Genomic DNA, 24,974 nt, shown 5'->3' with positions numbered 1-24,974 from the left:
CCTTTCATTGCAAATGAAAATAAATCTCTTTAAATAATAATTTATTAATAATTCTTATAATGTTTAAGTCTATACAGAAAAGCACTTCCTTTATTATTACCCAGAGCCATGAACCCACTATTGGGTGAGAAGCTGACCTTGTCAACTTGGTACAGATTTGAACTTTGCTTGGGGAAGTTCGAGAACACATGATAGGAAGGAATGTGGACCAGCTTCACAGCATTGGGATAGTATCCAGATGACATAGCCAGTATTTCAGATGTAGAATTGAATTGAAGACTGGTAATCTTGGTTCTCAGGTTTGAAATGCTTTTCAATGGTAGTGGATCAGTTGTAGTTAATTTGGAGGTTTCATAGACATTCACAATGCCTTCACCACTGCCTGTTGCTAACAGCCTCCCACACTGACTTGCAGTAATACAAGAAGCAGTTACACAACCATTGTCATAGAGTTTTTTAACCACCCTAAATGTTGCCAAGTCCCATATGGTTACTTCTCCTTGAGTACCATAGCAATAGAGCTGCTTATTGTCATGACTGAACGCAACTGATTCAGTTTTAGTGTTGTTCTTTAGTGACCGTAAAAGTTCTCTAGATACCGTAGATATCAAGTATACTTCATCATAACCTATCGTTGCAGCAATAAACTGTCCATCATTTGATAATTGGAATATGCTTGGTTTTTTCACCACCTGTGGCAATTGCACCAGTTTTGGCTCAGCTTTAACTAGATTGTATATGCAGTAGTTGTGGTTTACTTTAGACGAGATGAACACTTCTGATCCATCAGGGGTAAAATGTGCTGCAGACACTTTGAATTTCTTCAATTTAAAACTGTGAAGCTTGTTGTTTACATCACCACCAATGGAGAACAATGAAATTACACCTGATTGACCTGCTACCAAGCTTACACTAACTTTAGGATGAAATTCGACACAAGATATAATAGGCCCTTCATTACCAGTCTCAGAATTAATCTTAGGAAATCTTTTTATATCCAGAATGTCTTTTCGGAGATTTGTTGATTTCTTTCTCTGCAAGTGTCCTACTGTTCTGATGATATCATCGTCGTCTTCAAGCTTTTGTTTCTTACCGAGTTTGGCCCAGTGAGGTGTTCCAATGAGATTTTCATACTTTTGCCTAAGTTTCTCTGAATATGCAGCTTTGTTTGTGACATTTGGCACGATATTCGAGTGGAATTCTTCATCGTCATCATCTCTCCAAGCGGGCTTAGTATCAACATCTGGCTCGAGCTGCTCTAAACTTCGTAACTTCTCCACAATGTTTTTAGATTTATTAAAAAGCAAATTAGATAACCTGGAAAGTAATCAATAAATTACTCAAATGGGACTCGCAAAGTGCTCAAAACGTTCTATACGTTTAACGTTTTCGAATATTTGGAAGAACAGCTCTTACAAGTAACCTCTTTCAACGTTACAGTACTTTAATTCATCCATGTTAAAACAAACCTTGACTCTTCTCCATCAATATCAGGAACTTTCCTTTTCATTTTTATAATGTTTATATGAAAAAATTATTAATGAATTACAATAAACGGCACATGCACTTTTCGTCAAAAACGTTGAAAAGCAATGAAAATAATGAAAGGAATGAGTGAATGAAAACTGTCATTTTTTTTCTTATCGTTTGACATTATGGCGTCCAGTCTTTGGGCATACACTTTTTTTTTAATTTATTTCTGGCCATGGAAACCAAGTCCTTCAGCCGAAAACATAAACGTTTAATTATATTTTTGTAAATATAGCCGCTACAAAGAGGATAGGCAATTTGAGGCGGCGTGCTTGGATTAACTCGGGATTCCTTAGAACGGGCCGATACGGGTATTTTAGTTCGAGATGCGTATAATTTCGCGTTTTAATCTTCGATTAAGGCACAATGGCACTATCCTATTCCACCATTGACTTACAAATAAATGGACGACGGGTCTAATACAAAAACCACGAAAAAAATGTCCCAAGTCAACCTATTCGAAATTTAAATTGTAATGTCATCGCAGTATCGCGCTGTCAGTCGAACAAATGAAGACTAAAGCGGAGTTTGGCGCTCTGTATACGATTTTAGCGCCTTACAAGTGCGAACACTTTTTAGCGCGGACCCGACGTCCATATAATTGTAAGTCAATGTATTCCACTTTAAACTAGATTTCACAAAATAATTGAAAGTCAAGATAAAAACGACACTTTTCCCTCCAAAAGGCCCAGAGCGAATCTCCAAAGAGAATTTAAGCACCGAATCTCTTGGGCATACGCAATTTCATTGGGTTGCCAATTTTTGGTGATTCTCCTGCTCTAAGTTCTTTCAAATAAATCTGTAAAGACAGGTGTCTTCATTCCCAGAAAATCTGGACAAAAATAAAAACAACGTCGCAGAGATTATTTATTGTCGTGGAACTATGATGTGGGATTTTAGATATTAATAGGAAACTAAAAAACGGGGAAAGGAAATTGCGGAACAAAAATAAAAGCGAACGTAATTTTGGAAAGATGATCGACAGGATAGTATAAACTTAACAAAATTGTCTATGCATTGTCGATGCATTTCATTTTTTTTAAATAGCAACACTAAGTCGATAAAACAGTTTCAATAGAATCAAAAAGAGTCAACAGATGATGCTATAATCAACCGTGTTGTCAGCGTAGATTGTCATAGAATCTTTTTTCTCTTTTGCTCTTTACAAATTTAATGCAAAAGCGAGAGGTCATTCGTTCATCTATCTATCCATGTTCTTTCATTCGTTATTCGCAGTGTTTCGCTTCGTAAGCATTTAGAGTTTTTAGCTTGCTAGGACTGTTTTCTTATTTTATCAGTGTTTCCTGTGGTTTCACAGTTGTTAATTAACAAAAACTTGCCCCGTGAAAGTTTACAGTGGTATCCACAAAATGAAATGAAGTGAAATAGTTTTTTGTTCGGTGACCTTTTTACATCCTCGGAAGTGTTTGTGTCAAACGAGAGCATAAAAGAATACAGTAGTCGTGAAAAAAAACACAGTTCCACTAGTTTATTGGGAGATGCCATAAAGTTTACAATGGGGCCGAAAAGGGCTCCGCCATAAAACTACAAACAACTCGGATCCTCATAAAACCATAAGCGATTCATGACACCTCAACAAAAAACGCGGCCCGTCGAGGATGGTGCAGCGAGGAGGCATCAGAGACGGGCGGTCTCGCGATGATCGCAGCGACAGCGATGGTCGGAGCCCCGCTCGGTCAGGTCCGTGCGTCGCCCCTTGCCGCGCGGGCAGCTGCAGGCTCAGGTGAGCAGCCGGCCGCTGAGGGGGATGGTGCGCCATGTCCGGCAAGCCCCCCAGTGTGGCGCCGCGAGCGGGCGCGCCGCGCGTGCTCGTGTACGTGGCGGACCCGCGCCAGCTAGACGCCGGCGCCGCGGCCGAGCCGCCGCCTCTGCCGCCGCAGCCTCTGGACCAGCTCTACTTTCACGATAACGTGCCCCACCATCTGCCCAGGCCCAGAAACGTTTACCGGGCTCAGGCCGATCTGCCCGACCTGAGGAACCCTCCCAATGCAATCTATTACAAGTCACTGGCTGAAAACGACAACAAAGTTGGTGGTTATGGTGTGGCCGATAATGATTTGGTGCAAAGAACAGAGTTCTTTCAGGTTAACCAACAGTTTCTCAAAGAAGCAGGTTTAAAAATTGAAGAAGGTAAAGTGAGTGACCGGCCAAATGGTGGGAAAAGAGAGTGCGTCAGCATAAATGGTGCAGAATTTGGGGGCATAGAAGGTCAGTACATGTCCCCTGCAGAAGCAGGAGAGCTAGTGACATATCAAACAAGATGTTCAGGGCCCAGTGCTGATATTATGCCACCCATGCAATCAGTAGCAATACGTCAAAACCCAAACCAGTTTGATGCATGTGCAGTGCAGAGTGATGGAACAATCCGTGGTGATAGGGATCTGTTGGTGGGTAAAAATTATGTGAACTATCAAATTCTAGAACAGAGTGTATCTCACCAGTCTATCGTGAATCAGAGTATAAGTATACTGAATCAGCAAGTGGGAGTGAGTAGGGGTGTGGTGAATGAAGGTGACAGTGGTGCGCCACTGATGCTAGCAGTGCTGCCTACGCAGCCCAATGAAGCTGATCCTTGCACTCGGACACAAAGTGAACTACTGACTATAACAGTACCCTTAGGTTGGAGAAGAATCATTACTGGGACATCTGTTATCTATGTTAGGTATGTGTGTCTTAATTTCTTAATATTTCTGTGCCTAATGTGATTTTACAACAAGAAATTCAAACATCTTCATTAGTATACATTTGCTACCATCATGTTACAGTATTACTTAATAGCAAATGCCTTTCTTTTACTGTAATATTATTATGATGCGTCTAATTTTTAACAAAATGTCCTATTGTCTACACCAATACTGCCTTATAAACAGGATCTGCTTAGGATGACTTAGTCTGAAATTGAGTTTCAAAATAGCAAAGACTAATATAAAGAATAGTAATTTTTCTTAAATGAATTTTTAAGATCCTTGTAGTACATTTTATGTAAAAATAATTATTTAAATTCATAATAACTATTACAGTAAGTTAGTTCCCAATAAGAAAATTGTCATTAGACCTTACAATCAGATATGTTATTCTATTTGTTTAAGTTATTTGTTTTTGGGTTGGATTATTTGGTAATAATAAACACAGAAAATATTTACGAGGTAAAGAAGTACGAGACGTACACGGCGATCGAGCGGTAAAGCTAAATCAGTCCGGCGCAAGTGGCCAAACCAGTCGGACAGCTGGTCGCAGCCGTAGACGCAGCCCGCCACCCGCGCCCGCGCTGCCGCGCAGTCGCGCTGCACGCCAGATATGCGCTGTCGAACCTAGCTCGCTGCAACCTCCGTGTCCAATCATTTTTAGATATTGTGTCGCAGGTATATTGGTAGGCTAACAGACCATTGATAATCTGGTTCAATTCTCACTAAAGTTTATTTACTTAGATTTCATCCATTGTATGCAATTGCAATTTTATCCAATTTCTGGTCATTATGAACAGAACTAGAGACTGCATTACAATGCAAAAGATTGTGTGTGAGCTACAGCTTATTTCAGGAGTATCTTGTTTTAAAGATATAATTAATTGTTGTGCTTAACAACCAGCCTACCTACAACAGGCGCAACAAATTGCGCGGTATCTGCCCATTACAATACTAATTTACTCCTCCTTAACAAGTTATTGTTGAATCTCGTTTAAGAGAGTGGCTTTATCGCGTCGTTTAGCCGTAACTAACGGCGGCGTGAGGCGAGCTGGGGAGATGCCATTGTGGCCGCCTGTACTCATTACCCGGCTCTTATCTGTCATTGGCAGCACAATGCCTAAACCGAACAATACTGTAGCTCACGCACCTTGCACGGTAATGGCTTTTTGCTATTATACACCTCCGTTCTGTGCGCCACTAAATGAACTTTCTTCGTCGCTGTGTGTGTCGTAATTTTAATTTATTCCGAGAATCTCGCTGCAATATGGGAGGTCAGCCATTTGGACAGGTTTATGTCCACATTTTAATAGGTAGTCTTATCTTAATATCTTAATTTTGTAATAAACAATTTGAAAGAACAGTGGAGACGGTATTTATGAGTAATGTCTTGCGAGTTACATAAGTGTGTGTGCTGCAGGCTGCTTGATCCAGCTGAACGGAGTTTATTATGGCATAAAGCTCATCCTTTGTCATATTATTTATGGGGCACAGCTGACCGACCATAAAAGAGTAGGATGGCACTCGCCGTTTGGCTATTGATGCGGAACCTACCACTGACTGATTTACGGCTTTCATCTATCGCAGCCGACATGCTGTTGGATTTCTCTGGCCTCCTTTGTGATGAGTTGCACAATGTCGGATCTTCGCAGTACAGCGTTTGTATAGGCCGTTGTCGATGCTAGGGGCGGCACCCGGTGATCCGATTTTCAATTCGTTCCGGCTTTCTTACGGGCTCGACAATGGCACGTAGAACATAGAGCTCGCCGCCAGTCGCCACCCGCCGCGCTCGATGCCGTTCCTCATTGATTTCTTGGCGACACTTAGATCTTGAAAATATCGAATCTTATTTTGAATTGGTAGTTTAATTAGGTATCAGTTACACTGATTTTAATTGTTGCTGACTTTCTTATTGCTGACTAGAACACCTCTTTGTCCAGTCGTGAGAGAGTAAAATGGTAAAGCTTCCATTGTGTGACGCTATTTTATTGAACCTTATTATTTGACAAACTTTTACTTAACTGCTTATTATCAAGCTCCACGTGCCATGAATTGACAAACTTTAAAATTCCTTAGCTATCTCAATACTGTCTATGGGTCGTAAAAGATTCACAAAAGGGCAGAATACTTCTTTGTTTCTTTGCAAGGTTTTGTTCTTTAGAAAGAAATATGAACTGTACCTGGGGTCGGGCAGTCCGTAAAACTTTACAATGTCCCTCCTAATTTGAGATTTACAGCTCCGGCCGTGATGAATGGCCATTGTGAAATACAATATTGCGGGCGCGATGAAACAAAACCTAACACCGACTTTGGCTAAATGAAATAGCCACAAACGTTTATTTATAGAATTTAATAATTCTAAGCGACCATCTGTGCATTGTGCGCTTGTGCGTACTGCGTGAATAGCGTTTCATGAATCGTATTCGCCGCAAGTAATTAAAAATACATTAACTAAATTGTTTTCATTTAACGCGTAATGTATATGTTACGCTTTCTTTGATTAAACGGAAATATCTTTAACAATGTGTTAATAATGTAGATAAAATAGATACGACAGTTTATGGTTTAGGGTTTGTTAGGGATCTACAAGTGGTAGTAAAAAGAGGGCCATTTCAGGCCACTTATGCCTTTTAAGGTATCCGAGCTCGGGCCGGCCGCGGGCAAACAAAGGTGGCAATTAAATTCTTTAACACTTGCTTATTAGTCCGTCGTTTGGGGTACAAACCGCGCGCTGTCAGCTGCCACTTAAGACACGTAGCTATACTGCATACGTCGGGGCCCTGTGTTATTCGACGTCTTGATTTTTATTGAAAGAATTTATATTTGCAATGCTCTTTGCTATATGAAAGGATACGCTCTTATGATTTTCGATATCAACTAGTTTTGTTCCGATGCCATTTGTCGTTAAACAAAATTATATATAATTGCTGAAGCCTATTTAGTTCTTTCAAAAACATAAAGACGTCAAACTTGGAATCCAAACAGCTGCACGAAGTAAACAAATATCTCGTATGTTAACGCGCAAGGTGATACGCGTTAGCCTTAACGATTTTCTTAATTAATCGGCTCCTGAGACGCGGACAACAATAGCGCCGAAAGGCATGATCCTGAGCGCGTTGACCTCCGCACGGCCGAGACACGGCCGCGGCTCGGACGCGGAAATAATATGGATTACGTAAGCCGTGTCGAACATTTTTTATTGCTCCATTAATGAGGCACCGCGCCGCCGCCGCTGGGTGGAGAGCAGTCTCACTATAACAAATAAACCTATGTAACCACCATCATACGCCCATTACTCTACCTGCCGTTAATTGTCAGACTAAATCTGGATTGTTTTGCGAAACTTACGGTCTATTTACATTTCTCTGTGTTTTGCTCACCTGTTCACGTTGATGCAAACGTAACCTTCACTAAATTGCTGGTATACAATCGCTAATGATTATTTATAGCAGTGTCGTTGCGAAGACACGTGACGTGAATTACAATTGACATGTTTATAACGAGAAAGCTTATTTAGTTTGCGTGTGGAGAAGTCGTTTATCTCGGCTCGTTTTTAACAAAGGCTGATAAATAACCGCGAGACGGGGTGAGTACTCGTAACCCTTGCGAGTACCGGATGCGCAGCTCACATGGGCTGCAGACGTCCGCGGCGACACGAAACGTGTTCTCGATAGTTCCCACAGAAGCGCAGGGGACCGAGTCAAGGTTGCAGTGCGAATGTAACAAAAACTGAATAGCTAATGCGTTGAAAAACTAGTCGTTACACGGAGTGAGGAGAATTTATTCACTTAGCGGTGCGGGCTCGAGCGCTCGGATACTCGGCCCCGGAGAGGCGAGCGGCTGTGGCGGGCGGCAGGTGTTGCGCTAACCTGCACCGTCAACTTGACTGGACAACATTTTATTCAACTCTTAAACGGCTAGTTTGTTCTCTGTCCCCGTAGATCTGATTGCGTTGTATATGGAAAGGTTTGCACTGAAAACGGTCTATCAAGAGCACTTGCAACGAAGGCGGCTTAGATCGTCGTCAGTCTGTCGATAAACAAGCCGGATAGGCCAACAACAGAAGTTGTATTTAAGTGGTGTCGTAATAATTGCTTTGCAAAGGCAGGACTGCCAAAGTAAAACAAACACCTCGAGCAGCGTACGCGCACAAAGTAGCACACATTATCTGCTGTAATTAATTGATCGGACAAGTTTCAAACGGGTTTATGGCTGAATAACCTCAACTGGTTTTTGTATTGGTAATAAAAATGTACATGAGGCACCTATTTAAGTCCGGTTGGCAATTTAAGTGTTCTCCGTTCAATATGTTAAACAAATACAATTTTCAAGTACATTTTTAGAGCGCATTCGCAACACACGAACGCAATCTAGCATTAGGTTTTGTTTCTCGACTCATATTTAATAGATTGGAATATGAAACATATAGCGTATTGTCAAAATATGACCTTTCTTTTTATCATGGCCTTCGTGCAGCCAATAGAAGGCTGGCGAATTGTTGCCGGTGCGCCGGCGCAGCCGCGGCGCTCGCGTGCTGCGCTGCGCTGCGCGGCCGTTAACCTGCCTCTTACATCCACTCGTCGCTTAACATACGCTTATCTTCAACACAACTAGCCATCTTGTCTGTGTTTGTTTCACATAATATTGAAATTTGATAATTACCTCGTCGATGTTAAGCCCAATCCCATTAGATCGATTAATCCTGATTTATGTTGGATTATGGATGTCAGTTTTTAGATAATTCGCAACTACTTGCCAAATGCATTGCATTGACAATTTGTGTTTTCGTGAGTGAGAATCAATTTATTCATAGTCTTATAATTTTGTTCTTTTTATGAATATGCAATTTGTCCAATAATAATTGCGTGGGCTCGAGAAGGAGCACAAAAAGTGTGATCCATCGCAACAGGAATTGAAACATCTGGCAATTGATGTTTCAGCGAAACAATGACGTGGGTCGCGGAATCCTTTGAGCGGCGGCGAGTGACGGCGGCGGGCTAACAGTGTCCTTTATCGAACGACCCCGACCCACATCAACCTCGTTCCCCTCACATGAATAAATAAAAGCTCAATTTGTAGCTCGCGCGCTTAACACGCATCGATATACACGTCGTCCGAACAATATGAACTCCCCTGGTTGCCTTCCGACTTCACTAAACGGAGCACTCCCAACTTTCAAAGGAGGCCAACTATTTTGGTTGTCAACGGGTTATGTAAAACCAATCGCGCCCAAAAGCCGGCCGCTCTTGTTTAACTCTTTATTGAATCGAGTGGGGAGCGCGACGGTCTCATTATATGTGTATCACGAATACAATTTGTTTATGGTACGTATTGTGGCAACAGCTATGAAAACTTCGTCGGTAGTTAAGACACCGGACTCTCCTTACTATCTCACGTACCTAGTAAATGGGTCATGGAAAAAAAATCATTTTGAAAAAATCATATTAAATTCAGAAAAATAAATATTATCCGGATATTTTTCCAATATTTTTCCTTTAATTTTTCCATATTTGACGTTGATACCTGTCAAAAGTTAAAGTTACTGAACGAAAACGATGGAGCCTTTACAAAGGATTTTTTCGCTGTTGTGAAATCATAAATCAAATCTAGTTTTTCTCTAAGTAGCTATTAGCTATACAAGTTTATTTTATAATTCATGCTAAATAAAACTTCAAAAGATATTTCTAAACGCAGAACATAATATGAGCCTTAGAAATTATATTTTTCCAATTTTTCGCGAAAAATTGTCACTATTTGAAATTTTTCGGAAAATTACCCAACATTAATCTCACGGTCCAGGTTTCGTTCTTATTTAAATTTTATTTATTTATAAATATGAAACCTTACACTACCGTCACAAGAAAACTTAATGCGATAGTGCAGCAACTCATAGGTAAGTATATTGAGTCTTGAAACTGTAACTGATTAAATATAAGTATACTATTTAATTAAATATAGCATAATAAAAATAATGCGACTCTGTGGTATTCGTTCACTCCACCCATTTGTTGAACCTGATGACTAGAACGTGTTTAATATTTTTGACATTGACTAAGCTAACATATAGGAAATTGACGTTGAATATTTAAAATGACGCGAGGGTGCACCGCCAACGCCGATCACGGTTGGAAGGGAAGTTTTGAGGCGGTATCCAATTTCTGTGTTTACCCCACACGGCTCATTTTGTTAAAAGGGGGTTAGGTGATCCGAGCCGGCTCGTTTCTAAGGGTAAACAATTCACCGCCGTCCTCATTCACTCGTCGACATATGTTCGGCAAATAGACGTTTATTGGTTACACTTGTTTGTTTATTAAAGCTAATGTTACAAATGTCAATGATTTTGTAGAGTCCCGCTTGCGCGATGGGGGCACTTAAAGCCGTATCAACAAATTGACTATCGGTTTTGTCTGTTTAGTAATGGGCTTATTGAAACGTATCACGCAAGTTGAATCAACTCAGGGAAAGCAAAAGTTGGTAACCGATATGAAGACGTTTATGTAAGGGAGTGCTCATTATTATGTAAGGTATGTTTTGCTAAACGAGCAAAGCCGCAATTGTTGTTTAAATTGTGCTCCTGTTGGTTATTGCAATTTGTGGTAGAGAAGCTCGCGGCGCGATGTCGTGCCGGGCTGTGACGTGACTCACTGAGGGAAACCCTTCCGTGACTCAACTTGTTATCGCCACCGTAGTATCGGTGCTCACCCCGTCACCCGCCAGCCCGCTCGCTGCCCGCTGGTCGCCAGCCCGCCGGCCGGCGGTCGCGCTGATAACGTTGTCACTTGTTGTTACATTATTGACTTTAAAGAAACGGCTAGTTTACGCGTGCGCTCGTTATGTAAGCCGGTGATCGATCACGTACGTCACTCGCTCATACGGTGTTTATTAGTTATGCGTTTGTGAGTATTAATATGAACGACGTTTCTCAATAGAACAAACTGTCGTCGTGTTGTACGGCCGGCGCTGGCTCCGCGCCAGAACTTTTCACCCATTATACTCGTACTATGCCCCGCTGCAATCACAAAGGAAATGAGATCAATCAGTTTAGGTGGCCGGAGCCGGCACCGCCGCTCTCTAACATTTCAGTTGAGCACTAACGTTGTTCCGATCCTGTCTAGGTAATTGATTTATTGAGAGGCAGATCTCGTCCTAACTGAACTAAGAAAAACACGGGTGAGTGGAAATTCTGGTTCATAATTTAACGCCTGTCTTCTAACGTTAAGTATGAAAATCGAGAGGAGCGACGGTGAGACGAAACATAGACATAAGAATAATTATGATTAAAAATAGCATTAATTCACGGAATCGTTTGTTTGTTTAATCTCGCAAAAAGCGTGTACAAAAACTCGTATGGAGCTAAAATCTTGTCGTTATTTTTTGCTGCATTGCGCAGTCGATTGACAATGAGGATAAAGTCGCGATAAATGCAAGCTCGCTGATTACTCACATACTTCAAGGCTAACGCGAAGGATCTATGCATAGGTAGCTTGCTACAGTCGTGCTTTTATATTTCACGGAACGGAATGACACATTGCTTCCCGTCATTGGACAACTATGCTGTTGCCAAATGACTAATTCGGCGTCCGCGGCTCTTGGGTAGCTATGTTTTCGATTCCTTTCAATTAGCTAGTAACTTGATCGAGGACCGCGAACCAATTTGGCCGTGAGCCAGGTTGACAGGCTACATCAGCAGTTGGTCTTGGTCGCGTGACGAAGGGCCTGTCAACCCTGCTCCGGTCCCGCAACCGCAAGCCGCTCTAATGCGACATTTATAACATCGACCTCAGCCGAAAGCTTCTTATTTGTTATCATCGCAAGTAGACCATTAATCAGCCCTTTAATTGTAGCGGAAAATGCATGTCAGTGGGTATTTAATTAACGGTATTCATCCATTAGTTCCAAGAGCGTTCAGAGGCAATAAATAACCAGCACTTAGCTTATTCAACGGCGGTAGTCGGATGGTTACGTGTGCAAGGTGCGAAAGAGTTTGCGTGTTGAGTAATTACTATAGGCAGCTGTCTACGTGGCGCGCACCGTGTACGTGCGCTAGTGCCCTATGCGGCGGTTCCCCCAAACGTCACATGCTATTGCAAAAAAGCGAATTTCACCACAGAGTCGCCGCTCCGCCGCGAACACCCCTTTTATATGGCCGAAGCCGCAGGTCCAAGCATGAATAAAAAAGTGAGTAAACAAAAATCTTTTATGCGGTCGCGGCTTACCTTTACCGAGTGTACCAGACCGTGAACAATCACCGTGAATTATCATGTGGAGCGTTTATGAAAGAGGCTGTTTGTAAAGCGAATGAGAGGTGTAATAATGCCAGCAAGGCATGCTCTGTGCTGTCGTCGTAAAACGGATTGTGTTGTTTGCAAATTGTTCTTAATAGCCCATTAGGGCATGTTGCATGGATATTACCGTACTTTAAACGACACGCGCTGCGCGGATTGCAAGACGGACTTGAAATGTGATGTCTTCCACAATACGCGGCGTTTCAAGTGGTTACAGCGAGTGCTTGTTCAGTAACGCCAGTCTTAGGCAAAGTTGATTTACTTCATTGACAAATGAAAGGTCGATGCTCTGTTTCCTGATTGCGTTTAAGCAGCGCCATTGAGGTGCAGCGACGTGAAGTAATGGGGTCTAGAAATTAAATATCCATTGACCGGGGGCAGTCAGTTAGCCGCGTGATTAGACCGCTCTGCTTTCTGTGCGCCGCGGCCGCCAGCCGCCGGCCGAGCACCGGGCGTGGAGCGCTTACGCTTGACTAGAAGCTTTTGCATCGCCCGTTTTACAGCAAATATGCTCAATCGTTTACACGAGTCACCGCTTCTCTCCCCTGTGAGCCTGGTACTCAGTCAACGAAGAGTTTTTTTATTACTCTTCCATAACATCGTACGTGTAGCCATAAATAGTCATTACGTTCATAGACTGACCTCCAATTATTTCACTATGTGAATTATAGGTAAGCTAACCACATGTTGGATTATTACTAACATATGTACCGTTTGTGTGATATACTCATGTTTCGTACACAGAACTTTTATTGAGTAGGTAATTGTAGAGTCGACATTATCTCCTACGTGATAAACGCGGAGGTTTATTCTTTTTATTCTTTACAGAGTCTTTTGTTATAACGCCTGCCAAGCGCGGAACTCGAGTTTCTGCTGAAATTCCTCATTGGAATGAAGTAAAAAAAAAGATGACAACAATTTGTTTCAGCCCGAGTGGTACGGCGCTAAGCAACCTGCCACAACTGAGGGAGTACCTGCAGACCACCGGCACCTGCAAATGCGGGCTGCCCTGTCCACTGCGACCCGAAACCGCATTCAGCTTCGATATTAAGGTGAGCCCATAATTTTGACTGTCATAAGCCTGTGTAATAATTGCAAAAAGTAATGAGCTGTGTTTGAGAAAGTTAAGATTTCCAATAGCCACATTCTGTATGCCGGTGGTGCTTCTCCTTTAGTTTTTCGTCGGTCTGATCCCTTATCAGCCGACATTGTGCAATGCAGTTGACTCGTAAAAACCGCCGAGGACAGTTTCAAGTGTCCGGTGCATTCCGCCGAGTAATTCATCGACGTACAAGAATGCCCGTCAGCTGAACTTGGGCCACTTTTTCTGCTCTGGGAACGATTCGACGCCAGCGCAACCGCGCGCCCGCGGTCGGTTGCCGAGCCGCGTTAAGGCTTTTTACGTCCCATTGACGATTGCGCCGAGCGCAAATGTGTCGTTTATAACCATTTATGAATGTTTACGACGCGACTGCGACAAGAAGAGGATCCATTACGGAGACAATGTTATTGACGAAATTATATTCGTGCCTCCGCATTCATATTTTTACGGTGTGAGAATAGGTCATAAAAAATTGCACTCCATATTTGTCGCGCAGTCTAATGTTCATCAATTATGCAGCAATTTGTCATTCCTCAGAGACAGAGGAAAAAGTTGTTCAATGAAACACGTATATTTAAGACATCATCAACATTTTGCACAACCCACCGCTGGGTACGGGTCAACTTTAGGAGTAAGAAGGTTTAGCCACGGGTATTCGAACCGATCTCCCACTGAGCTACCATCGCTATCTTTATATTTATAGACATGAAATTATAATGTCGTGAATTTGAGTGAAGGGGCGAGTGTAGTGGACGAAGGCGGGCCGTGACATTAATAATTGGGCTAATTACCATGTCACTCGCTGTAGCCTTGATGGCCCGCGCGCGATAAAATACGAGTGATTTCCCCGCTTCATTAAAGGCACATAAATAAAATAAGATGTGTAGATAGAAATACATAAAATTACTTAGTCGTATATGCATAGCGGGCCTATTGGAAACAATCTGGCAGCTGCTTACCATTGTCGTTTAGGCCACAGTCATGTGCTCAATAACAATCAACCTTTGATAACTTGCTTATTCTCAGGATATTACACATTTCGTTTGCTGTTCTTAGCTGTGGATATCACAGCGACTATTGATTGAATTTATATTTCTAAAACGAAATAATACATCAAATTATGAAAACACCTACAGCTAGGCCTTATTTTGAATAAGGAGGTTATGTATTTATCCTATTTTCGTTGTATAACCACATCGGACTCTGTTCTTCGGATGAGTCGACATAGCAGCAAACAGTTTTTCTATTTCATGGTAATTATTTTTTGCAATCACTGTTACTTTCCTTTTCCATGAGTTCTAAACTTTATATAATCTTTAACTAGTCTTTCCAAATGTCAACGAATATGGCAACACCGACAAGTGAAGATGAGTGCCTTACGTAGCAGCCATTGACGTCAGCAACTGGCCTCGTGGCCCCGTGGCCCCGTGGGCGTCGCGCTATTTACTAAATTAATCCCTCATTCAAAACCATTACAGCTCGTTAATTGTAAATACGCTTTCCTCGTCCAGATTTGTCAGCAACAATAAATTATGTTGCTTGAAACACAATTCAAGTCATGGAGGAGAAGCCGTAATTCAATTTGCCCATTTGCAGGCAGTAATTAACAGAATCACGAACGTAGTCAGATGTTTTTCAAAGTCGTGAAAATGGGCGTGCCTTGATTTACAACCGTATTACATTCTAGAATCGACGACGCCTTGAAGATAACAGACACACAGCAAATTCGTCCTAAGGCCGGTAATAGATCACACACCCACGCTCGTTGCTCCACGTGTCTCGAGCTTTCTCCGGAATCAAAGTATCCACTTTCAAGCCCATTATCGTCTAACAATTATCTTTGTTATTTAGAAACAGGCGTTATTAAGAAATATTAGGTTATTAAAGCCCGTATTAGAAACTTGAGGTGTTGTTACGTTTACAAATTTTCGTTTGTGGTTTGCCGGGATTCAAGAAAAAAATTTGCCATAATAAATATTATTAAATAACATAAATAATTAATGGAACCTAGTAGGAGATCGGTTGCTTCCCAAGTGAGAGGTCGACGTGCACGTAGCAAATGGAAGGCAGTGATCTCTGCCTATCCCGACGGGACAACGGCATCAAATGTAAAGAATCTCACGTAATATGCCGAAGATGTTACAGCATTACAAATTTTTATTTAACTTTACTTGTTTGTACGTCCAGGTGGCAAGTTGCAAGTCGATTTTCGAACACTTTCCTTGTACCTGTTGCATAGTGTACGCATGTGTAGATTCGATGACAGTATGATAAATCTGATAATCTTAGCCAGGAGGTGGTAAACACCACAGGAGTTCTCAGATCGTTGTGCGTACGTCTGAGCTCGTTTTGATCAACTGAAAAAGCATTTTCTAGGTGCGCTGGAGATAAATGATGGTTTTAAACGTCTGTAAAGACTCCTCAACAGGACTTCCAGTCGGTGTACCATAATATAACAAACTTTGTTTGGGCTTGTTCTGACCAGTGGGGAGAGCAATTTTTTTTTGTTTGTATTTGATATTATTTACGACCAGCGTTCGAAGTGATAATTATCACGGTGATTATCTTGATATTTATTAAATTAATTGGAACAACAAAATACAACCGCTAGGAATGTACGGTATCGTCGTGTATTGTACATTGTGACATATGTTTGTATCAAAGACGTATTCAAATGTGTCAAATGTCAATCTAAACAAAGACTCGAACCAAATCGTTTTCCCAAAGATTTATTTTCATGTTTATTTAGTTTTCTCACTGTTTGTCATTTTTGGTCAAAAGTTAAAAGATAAAACCACGAATGTGAATGGATAATTATGGAATATACTTATGTCGGATAATTATCACATATTTATTACGTTAATTATCAGTGAAAATAAATATTTTGATAATTTCGAAAGCAGTTTACGACTAAAGTTTACAAAATCCAATGAAGTAAATATGATAGTAGTAGTAATACTAGTAGAAGAAAATAATGGTTATGCATTGTGGCATGTGATGTTTTGATTGTTGCTATGTAGTAACTACCACTCGTCGTTTATTTGGACCACTTGTTATTTACTCGTAATAAGCTTTAACATTATGTCGCGCAGTGGGAATGGCCGTCTACACGTTTAATTTAGTAGATTCGATAACAGTCAATACAAGTCTTTAAACTTCTTTCCGTAATTTCTTAAGAATTTTTTTTGTAACCTTTTAATAAAGGATTGTTTTAAAAGTGTTTTCAACGTCGTCACCTTTTTATGCGTCCTACTGTTGGGTATGGAACTGATGCGAGTTAAGGACGTCACGCGTTTTCCTAGTATCTTTCGAGGTGGAGGTTTCATCACTTTGTTTCCCTTCACAAATGTACATAACTTAGAGATTAAAGTCAAAGATATTCGAACAGTCGATCTTTCAATTAAGAGTCGATATTACCTCGGTTTGACTAATACGGTTCATTTTGCTTGGTTCGAGCGGCGCGGACTCTGGTTTTATTTCAGAATTAATTTTTTTACAAACTAAATTAAAGCTATTTGAAAAATGTATACTGTACGTGTTCTATTTAGTTTAGAAGATATAAAAAAATCATTGGTATGTGGCAGGTACCTATTGAATACAGCGGTTTTCTTGTAAAGTTTCGAGGTAACTTGGTTTTGTTTTTTTCTATCGTGAAACATTTTTAGGAACCGTGTTTTCACACCGTATACTGATCCGTGTATATCATCAATGTTACTATATATTTTTGTCAAAGTAATTGATTCAACACTTTCAATGTTGTGTGGAATCAACCAAAGCCAGTTGAGGTTGTATAACCCTTAAGGAGCAACCGTTCTCCCGCTAGCTACTACCGTTTTGGAACGTTTTCTTTTACGTATAAGAAATATGATTTCATGGCAAGGTTAAAGCGAAGAGATGAAGTAACGTGCGCACCATCCGGCGCGGCGCGGCGGCGGCGGGCGGCGGCGACAAGGGCACAGATAAGTCGTAGCAATTAAACTCATTCAACATCACTGGCAAATTGCTCGCTGCGATTGATCGTAATGAATTGTCCCATTATTTATCTAATCTAAGTCCTCGGGCCTAGGAGACCCGTGGCCAGCAGTGGGTCGTATAATCGGAGTTTGACGATATTGATTATTGTATTGTCTATCACGGCTGTTGATTTATGTATTATGGAAATGAGGCAATAAAAAAATAAACAAGTGGTGTTTAGCAGAAATGCTCTTATTGTTTCCGTAACTATGTATAGTCTGTCTTTTTTGAAGACGGAGTAAAATGACAGTTAATTACGCAAAAGTGTTACCCGCTTGCAAGCAGCTAGTGGTTGTAATTGACAAGTATTCCAACGACTATCGACTTAATGTTTGTTACGCTTACGCTATGAATAACCGAACTTTTTTCATTTATCATCTTCGATCCATTCATTATTCGTCCAACTGCTGGGCACAGGTTCAGTTGAATAGTCAAGTTTTAAAAATTCATACACTCATACACTACATTTAGAACTCTGTCTATTACAAATACAAAAAGGGGAGGCGAATATTAAAGGTTTTCAGTTTAATTCAATTATATGACATATACGAGTACATCCGCCCGTCGTTATTATTAAAATGTAATGAATGAAAATTTATTTCGATACTAATAAGCCTAGTTTTACCTACTACTAGTTTTCACAATCTATCGATAAAACTGTTGACAACAACTACATAACTATTTAAAATTTTTGAAAACTGGTAATCCAACAAATGTCATTTTATTCCGTCTTCAACAAAGACAAACTGTAGGTATTTATTTATTTATACAAGCATACAATACATACTAAAGTCCTTCGTTACGCAGAATGTGAATTTACATGGGCAGTTCAGACAGTAGCCCGCAGACTTGTGTATGTTAACATCCAGTAAACAATAACATCTTAGCGATAACAATAACAAAAATGCTTATCTTAATCTGAAAAGATATTTTTAAACCTGTGATAAGATTTAGCCTGAGCTACGCAAGCCGCAAGTTTTCGACAATGATACTCACGATCGCTGCTAAAAAAGTGGCAAAAGGGCCGTGGATGGATTTTGAAAGAAGGGTTCTTGCGACTGGTGCGCAACGTGAATGGCTTTCTTCAACGACGGTCCATTCGCCAATCACTATGATGAACTGTGTGGCTCGCTTGAAGCAAAACGTAAACTCATTCGTGTAACAATGTACATGTCTTGCAGAAAGAACTATAAAGACAGCGTATTATTTGTTAACTTTTTATCCGTATTTACGTTCAGACTCGAAATGTTTGTAGCATTTACACTAACGTTGTTACGTAGATTTTACTACTCGACGTGTTCATTAATGTATCCTATCTTTATTTTTATTCCTTGGTGACTAAGCACAGCTACAATGACGGCCGAAATTCCACATCAAAGGGCAACGTTACGAAATCAAACAAGCATCAATATTGTAGATCTGACAATTGAGACTCGGCCATGCTTAATTTATTTCTCGCTTGTATTTGTTGCTAGAGTGATACTTGGTCGTCGAACGCCACGTGTCGTGAAACAGAGGCGCCTTGTCCCATCGCAGATATTGAGAGCGTGTGTTGCCCAACAAGTGAGTCGTTATGCGCCCATACTGCCGACGACTGTCCCACTTTGTGTCCACGACTGTCGAAACCGGCAACCGAAGCCAGCGCATTGCACTGTTCGCTCACAACTCATTGCAATTACATTATTTGCGTTTTGTAATGTTTCGTTACGGGTGCAGTTTTGGGATGCATTTGCTATAAAGTATTTTCGGCACCAATTGCCTGTTGGTGATAAAGGTGCTAAAATATCGCAGACAAAACTAGATATTGTCTACATTTCAAGAGTAAATGGAAAACTACTTGATTGAAACCGACGAGCCGCACACCAGGAGACGTGTATTCGCGCACAGGCAGTCGGCAGTGGCGGTGGCGGCGTCGGATAACGGGACAGTACAACTGTAAATCACATGCATCTAAAATTCCGCCCCGTTTGTCCAATAAAGGTGAGCCTTCGCTGCGACGGACAAGTTAATTTTGTCAAAGCCGGTGCGACCTCCTCGTCTCGCCTTTGTGTGCACTTGAAATGTACAAATTGCACGGCGGCTCGAGGGGGAGGTCGGTGCACTTTCGCCCCCCTCTCACACCCGGCTCTCATCGATTCCTCTTTGTTCCGAGCATTCGTCTTGAGATGCACTAGTCGAGATCTCGATTTCACATCGAGTCGAGTCGGTGAATCGATCCACTCGTATCTTTTCGTGCTGCCGGCGATTGATGAGATTCCGTAGACGTAACTAGTTGAGCGCTGTTGTGATTCGATATCCGACTTGCATTCAGACGGAACTGCATTGCATTTCCATTTTGCGAACTCGACTGAATGTAAAGTGCACTTGCTACTTTGACATTATCGTGTACGAAGACTTCAGTTTTATTACCATTAAGTTGACTATATGTGTCATTCTGGTCGTCTTTTCTCGTAGGGGATCTTAAAGTCTAAACATTATTAATGGAGATTTGACTACAATGCCGAGATTATATCCGAACAGTGTACGAGCGTAGAAAGTTACAATAATCCGCTTAGCCTGTGCTCGATCTGGTTCATAACACTTAGATGTTGTACTGCGAGTCTTGAACCTCCTCCCACGCAGGCCAATATCGCTCGTTTCCATTTTCTTCAATATTTATCCGTTTTAACTACATTTCCAAAGTGCTCTGGTGTGTTGGTACAAATTTCTAAATGCTTTGATAAACTGTTTATATTGTACAATATCGAATTTCTCTATTGCCTATGATAATGTATATTTTGTTCTAAAGTTACAATACACTACTCAGATTGTTCACCTAGTACAGTGAGTCCCTGTTTAGGTGCTTACTTCTCTTTGGAATAGAATCCGTATGTCGGCATGGTACTAGCTTTCGTGGAGTAATGTTTGCGTGTATCATTTCTTTATTTTGCAAATGGTGCCCTACCCTCGCGAGGGAGATCGGAAAATGTTGAAAAGCGCTTGTCAAGGTTTCCCTTTCAAAAGCACTTGATTTCTTGTTTGCATTTCAGTGTAAGGCAACTTAATAACGTCGTGGCCTGGTTTGTTCACGATTGTTACATTTCTACTGTTTCAATGGGAAATGTTAGCTAGGTATCTTGTTTTTTAGTGCTAGAGGTCTGAAAGTGCCGTGTGGTTTTTGTTTTGCTATTCGCGTCAAAACTTAGTATTCATTAACCGCATTAGCCATAATGATTAAGAGGTTATTTATGTTACTTCCTATGTAGACATCCCACACTGAACAACGGGTTTCCACTGAGGAAAGGGTTTTATAATACATTTATAATACGTACGAAATGATTGTTCCCATTAACATGAAGCCTGAAGCATGCGCGTGAGTCGCGCCCACGCCTTCGCATTGCTGTGAAGCCTGCCGACTATCTCTCGCAAATGCTCGTAATAGAGTTTACACGACAATAGTATTTTGTGCTCGTCTGTCATACGTTGGTAACTGTTTGCATATTATTGACAAAAATCCACGTATGTGGAAAATTGTTAGCACATTTTTTTAATGATGCGTTTTCTCAGGTCGCTAGATATACATAGTTAGGTTATAAAATATCCGACCACGGAACCTGTTAAAATGCCCGAAATGTTGTTATATTTAAATAATCTATATTAATTCTATAATTATTAATCTTTTTAACGTAGTTGCACTGAAAACAAAACGTGATTGAAATAAACAATATGTTCAAGGTGATAATGTAACTTGTTTCCATCTGAGTCAATGAAGTCTAGCACAATGAGTGCTTTAACAATTTTATATAATGAATTTAATAATATTGCGATTGACTCAATTCAGAATTCGCCAAACAAGCTGAAAATCCACATAATTAAATTAAATTAAAAATCATTTATTTCAGGCATGGCCCATAAATTGTTAGTAACATTAAAATCTTATTCTATTATTAGTAAACCTATATCTAAACACAAGAAACAAATCTGGTAGGTACATTAAAAGCGGATGTTCTGGGCAGCGGGTGTTAGGTGCACCCGTACCCAGTGCCGCAGCATGGAGCTGTCCTCCCTCACGGCCACGGTGTTCAGGATGCTGTTGGTGCCACCCCGCATCCGCCGCAACAGCGATGCGATTCTTTTGCGCACTATTGCGTGAAAGCCGTCCACTCGCGCCTCGGCAAACATCCCTGAGGCACTGCAGTAGCGTGACAGCCTCAACAGCAATCTGAATCCGTTGTTATATTGGACACGCAGAGCGTTGTAGGCTTTCTGTGTGTACTTTGTCCATAGGCTGCACGTGTAAAACGACTGGCAATAGGCCTTAAATAACGTCTGCATAATTGGAAGCTGTTTTTTTTTTCAGAGTGTATATCAATTAATTAACCTGATTCGCTGACGCCATAGAGTAGTTCCACTTTATCTGTGGACGAGTCCCTTGGCAATGATTTAATAAACAGTTGTGTCGTCAATTCCTGCGTCAGGTTTAAGCCCTTTTCAGTGCCTTGGGAAAATCTGTCATTGTGTGTGATCGTCTTTCACCTTATCCTTGTTGACAACCAGTAATTGTACATCGTGTGTCTTTTACTTGACTGTTTAAAGAACAGTATACATATAAGTATTCGATGTATCTACAGGGACCAAAAATATACAAATGTAATGTAATATAAATTAAAAAAAAACAAATGGTATGGTATCCGCAACTCGACGACTATAGTTAATTTTACATAGCATGGGGTGACGTTTAAGTGTCTAGAGATGTAGCAATTTTGTTTTATTTTAACACACATAGCCTAGGGAAACCCTGTATCGCGGGTGCCATGTACACACACATAGACAATCACAAATTACACTCAATTTCTCGAGATAAATAAATGTAGGCCCTACAAAAATTTCTCTGCGTGCTAGTCCAGCATGGTAACCGATCGGGCACATTGGCAGTAATGTAAGATAGAATGAAAAAAAAATCTTGTCAATAATTGAAGAACAAATAATAAACAATATGAAAATGATTCCATTATTATGTTATTAAGTTACTCAAAAACTAGACAAGAAGTAAAAAAAATCAACAACAACTGAATAAATGGCGACAACAAAACATATAATCAACAGCTAACGGAATTTGAACAATTAGTCCAAAAACATCGCGCAAAGCCCAAAACAAAAGAAAACTACCCGCATACAAGGTGTATGGCCTTACATCACGAGGCAAACCCAAGTAGGGTTTAACGGTGCTTTACAATATTTATGTATATTTTTCTTAAAACAACATAATTAAGAAATAAATACATTGACGCGAGATACATAATAGCCGGTTCTATTTATCGATTCTGTGGTGTAAATCTGTACGGATAAATATTTTTTACGCGTCAAGTAATTGGGGTAATTTATTTTTATCTTTATCATTTTCTATCTGTTTAACATATTGTAATTTTCACTTAATATTACAAATTCTTCAAATATTGTTTGTTTTTGGTAAATTTTTTGATTTGATTTGATTTTTGGAACCTGATTGAGATAAGTTGCCAAGTCCCAAGTGCCTATAATTTCACCAGCACCCTTGGCGGCAGAAATAAGTAAGGTGGTGGTTTGTACTTCCCTGGACGAACTCTTTGAGGAGCTCTACTGCTAATGTGAATAGGCATTATTTCGGTGTGCATGCCATCTTCGACCTTATCGTCACTTTCCATCAGGTGAGATGGAGGTCAAATGCGCACCTTTTTTGTATAAAAAAAACTTTATACATGGACTCGAGGTCTCCTATAAGGAGACGGTTTAGGCCACAGTCCGTCACACTAGCCCAATGCGGGTTTGGAGACTTTACACGTTTTCCAAAGGTTGTGCGCGTCGTTCGATGTGCGGGTGACGTCACCACGTTTACCTTCACCGTTAGCGAGAGGTGTTGCTACAAAACATTCACAAATGTACTTAGAAATTGAAGTCACTGGTATTCAAACTGTCGACCTCTCTGTTGAGAAGCAACTCTCTCTTATTGGGGGTTACCAGTTCTCTCGTTTATGATTTTATTTAGAAGCTTGAAATATCGAAAGAGATTTTTGAAAAATACTCAAGTATTAATTTTGTGTTTGTCCGTGAGGAGAACTCGCAACTCCGTTTTTTCACCAACAAGTTTTTCGCTGTTCCAAGGCCGCGCCGCAGTAAAGTCGCTAAGATTTATATTGCCTTACATCCTTGTGCGCGAGCGCCGTTTTTGCTATTACACAATCGATGTTATCTGCGTAATTATGCCGCTTTGAAACGTCCATAGAATATTATTACGTCTATAAATAACCCTAACTCCTCGTACTAATCCTCCTAATATTTTTGGGGCAAGTGTGTTCCATCCTCGACTGCTTAGTCAGTTATTTACACTCAAGAGCCTGTACTCCGAGTTGTTATAAAAAATGCATTGTTCTGTTTGTTATTGCTGGTCAGCTTCTCTGAGTGTTTAATCATTTTCACAATTTCATATTTGTTACAACTACGCTCCGTCGTCGTTGCTCCGTTGTCCCATTATCCGTGCCATTACCGGGCACGGGTCTCTTGGAAGAAGCGGGTTTAGGTCATAGTCCACTATGCTGGCCCAATCTGGGATGGGAAGTTTGCCAAAAGTGCAGGTTCGACATGCAGGTTCCGTCGCGATATTTTTCTTCAAAAAGTATTGCAAGCAAACATTCACAAATGGGTACATGTCAATTGGGAATGGGCTACCAGCGCTCGATTTGGTCAGTCGCTTTGTAATCCCGTAACTTGGGACATGGACGAAAAGTTTTATAAAGTAATAAAATAAAGTTGGCATTTGTAGCACCGTAGCAACCGTTTTTAATGAGATCTATTTGAACCAGTAAATGCACAGAATGGTGAGAGAAATCGCATTTCTCTACGCTCGCCAGGACTGTAATTATGCCCACAACGGTTTACAGCCGCATGTTATTAACGCACACTCGTTTATCAATAAGCATTCCGCTTTGAAGGAGCATTAAATCCGATTTGATATAGTGCCCGGCGGTAGTGTTTTCAACTTTTCACCATAATACCGCGCCGCTCGTACGGCAACAAACTGCTAAAAGATGGGGTCGGCAACCGCCGTTCGCACCAAAATTGTGTTACACGGTTGCCGCATACCTAATTACGAGGCTAATCTAATTTTATCTTATACCACTTGTATTTAAAGGGGAAAATTCTCTCCCCTTAACTGTTATATTGCAGCTGTATCCTTTTAGCGGCTACTGTTATGATGTCAATGTTAATTTTATTGCTTATTTTGTTTTATCGGAGCCAGCGCTCAATCATAGATTTAAAATGTTACGTCTCAAAGTCGGCGCTGCGTAAAAATATATGCACGTTAATCTAAGCGTATATAAG

The 24,974-nt window shown here is 40.7% G+C and overlaps 2 protein-coding genes across 4 annotated transcripts in view; one reads left to right on the top strand and one right to left on the bottom strand.

Annotated features, from left to right (window-relative positions):
- Positions 1 to 44: 44 nt before the first annotated feature.
- LOC113231915 (U3 small nucleolar RNA-associated protein 18 homolog) lies at positions 45 to 1,567 on the bottom strand. The gene is made up of 2 exons (XM_026466455.1): positions 1,470 to 1,567; positions 45 to 1,317 (listed from the first exon to the last, which is right to left on the bottom strand). Exons 1-2 carry the CDS (start codon positions 1,508 to 1,510, stop codon positions 45 to 47), a joined length of 1,314 nt encoding a protein of 437 aa, XP_026322240.1. The 5' UTR covers positions 1,511 to 1,567.
- Positions 1,568 to 2,870: 1,303 nt separating this feature from the next.
- Positions 2,871 to 24,974, top strand: part of LOC113231948 — a 40,765-nt gene continuing 18,661 nt past the window's right edge. For all 3 annotated transcript variants that reach the window (XR_003310581.1, XM_026466509.1, XM_026466508.1), the window contains exons 1-2: positions 2,871 to 4,213; positions 13,449 to 13,572. Coding sequence is in view for 2 of the 3 variants with exons in the window: in XM_026466509.1 (XP_026322294.1) it covers positions 3,309 to 4,213; positions 13,449 to 13,572 (1,029 nt within the window). In the remaining variant the exon portion in view is untranslated. The remainder of the gene's footprint in view (positions 4,214 to 13,448; positions 13,573 to 24,974) is intronic.

The sequence above is a fragment of the Hyposmocoma kahamanoa genome, unplaced genomic scaffold, assembly GCF_003589595.1.
Source record: "Hyposmocoma kahamanoa isolate Upper Pololo Valley unplaced genomic scaffold, ASM358959v1 66, whole genome shotgun sequence".
In the NCBI taxonomy this organism is placed as follows: domain Eukaryota; kingdom Metazoa; phylum Arthropoda; class Insecta; order Lepidoptera; family Cosmopterigidae; genus Hyposmocoma; species Hyposmocoma kahamanoa.
The sequence above is the reverse complement of the archived record's forward strand: the minus strand, read 5'-3'. Positions and strand labels throughout refer to the sequence as shown.

Coding starts and splice junctions, on each gene's coding strand:
- LOC113231915 (XM_026466455.1), bottom strand. CDS start 1,510: ATGAAAAGGAAAGTTCCTGATATTGATGGAGAAGAGTCAAG. Junction 1,318..1,469: donor ATTGATGGAGAAGAGTCAAG/GTTTGTTTTAAC, acceptor ATTACTTTCCAG/GTTATCTAATTTGCTTTTTA.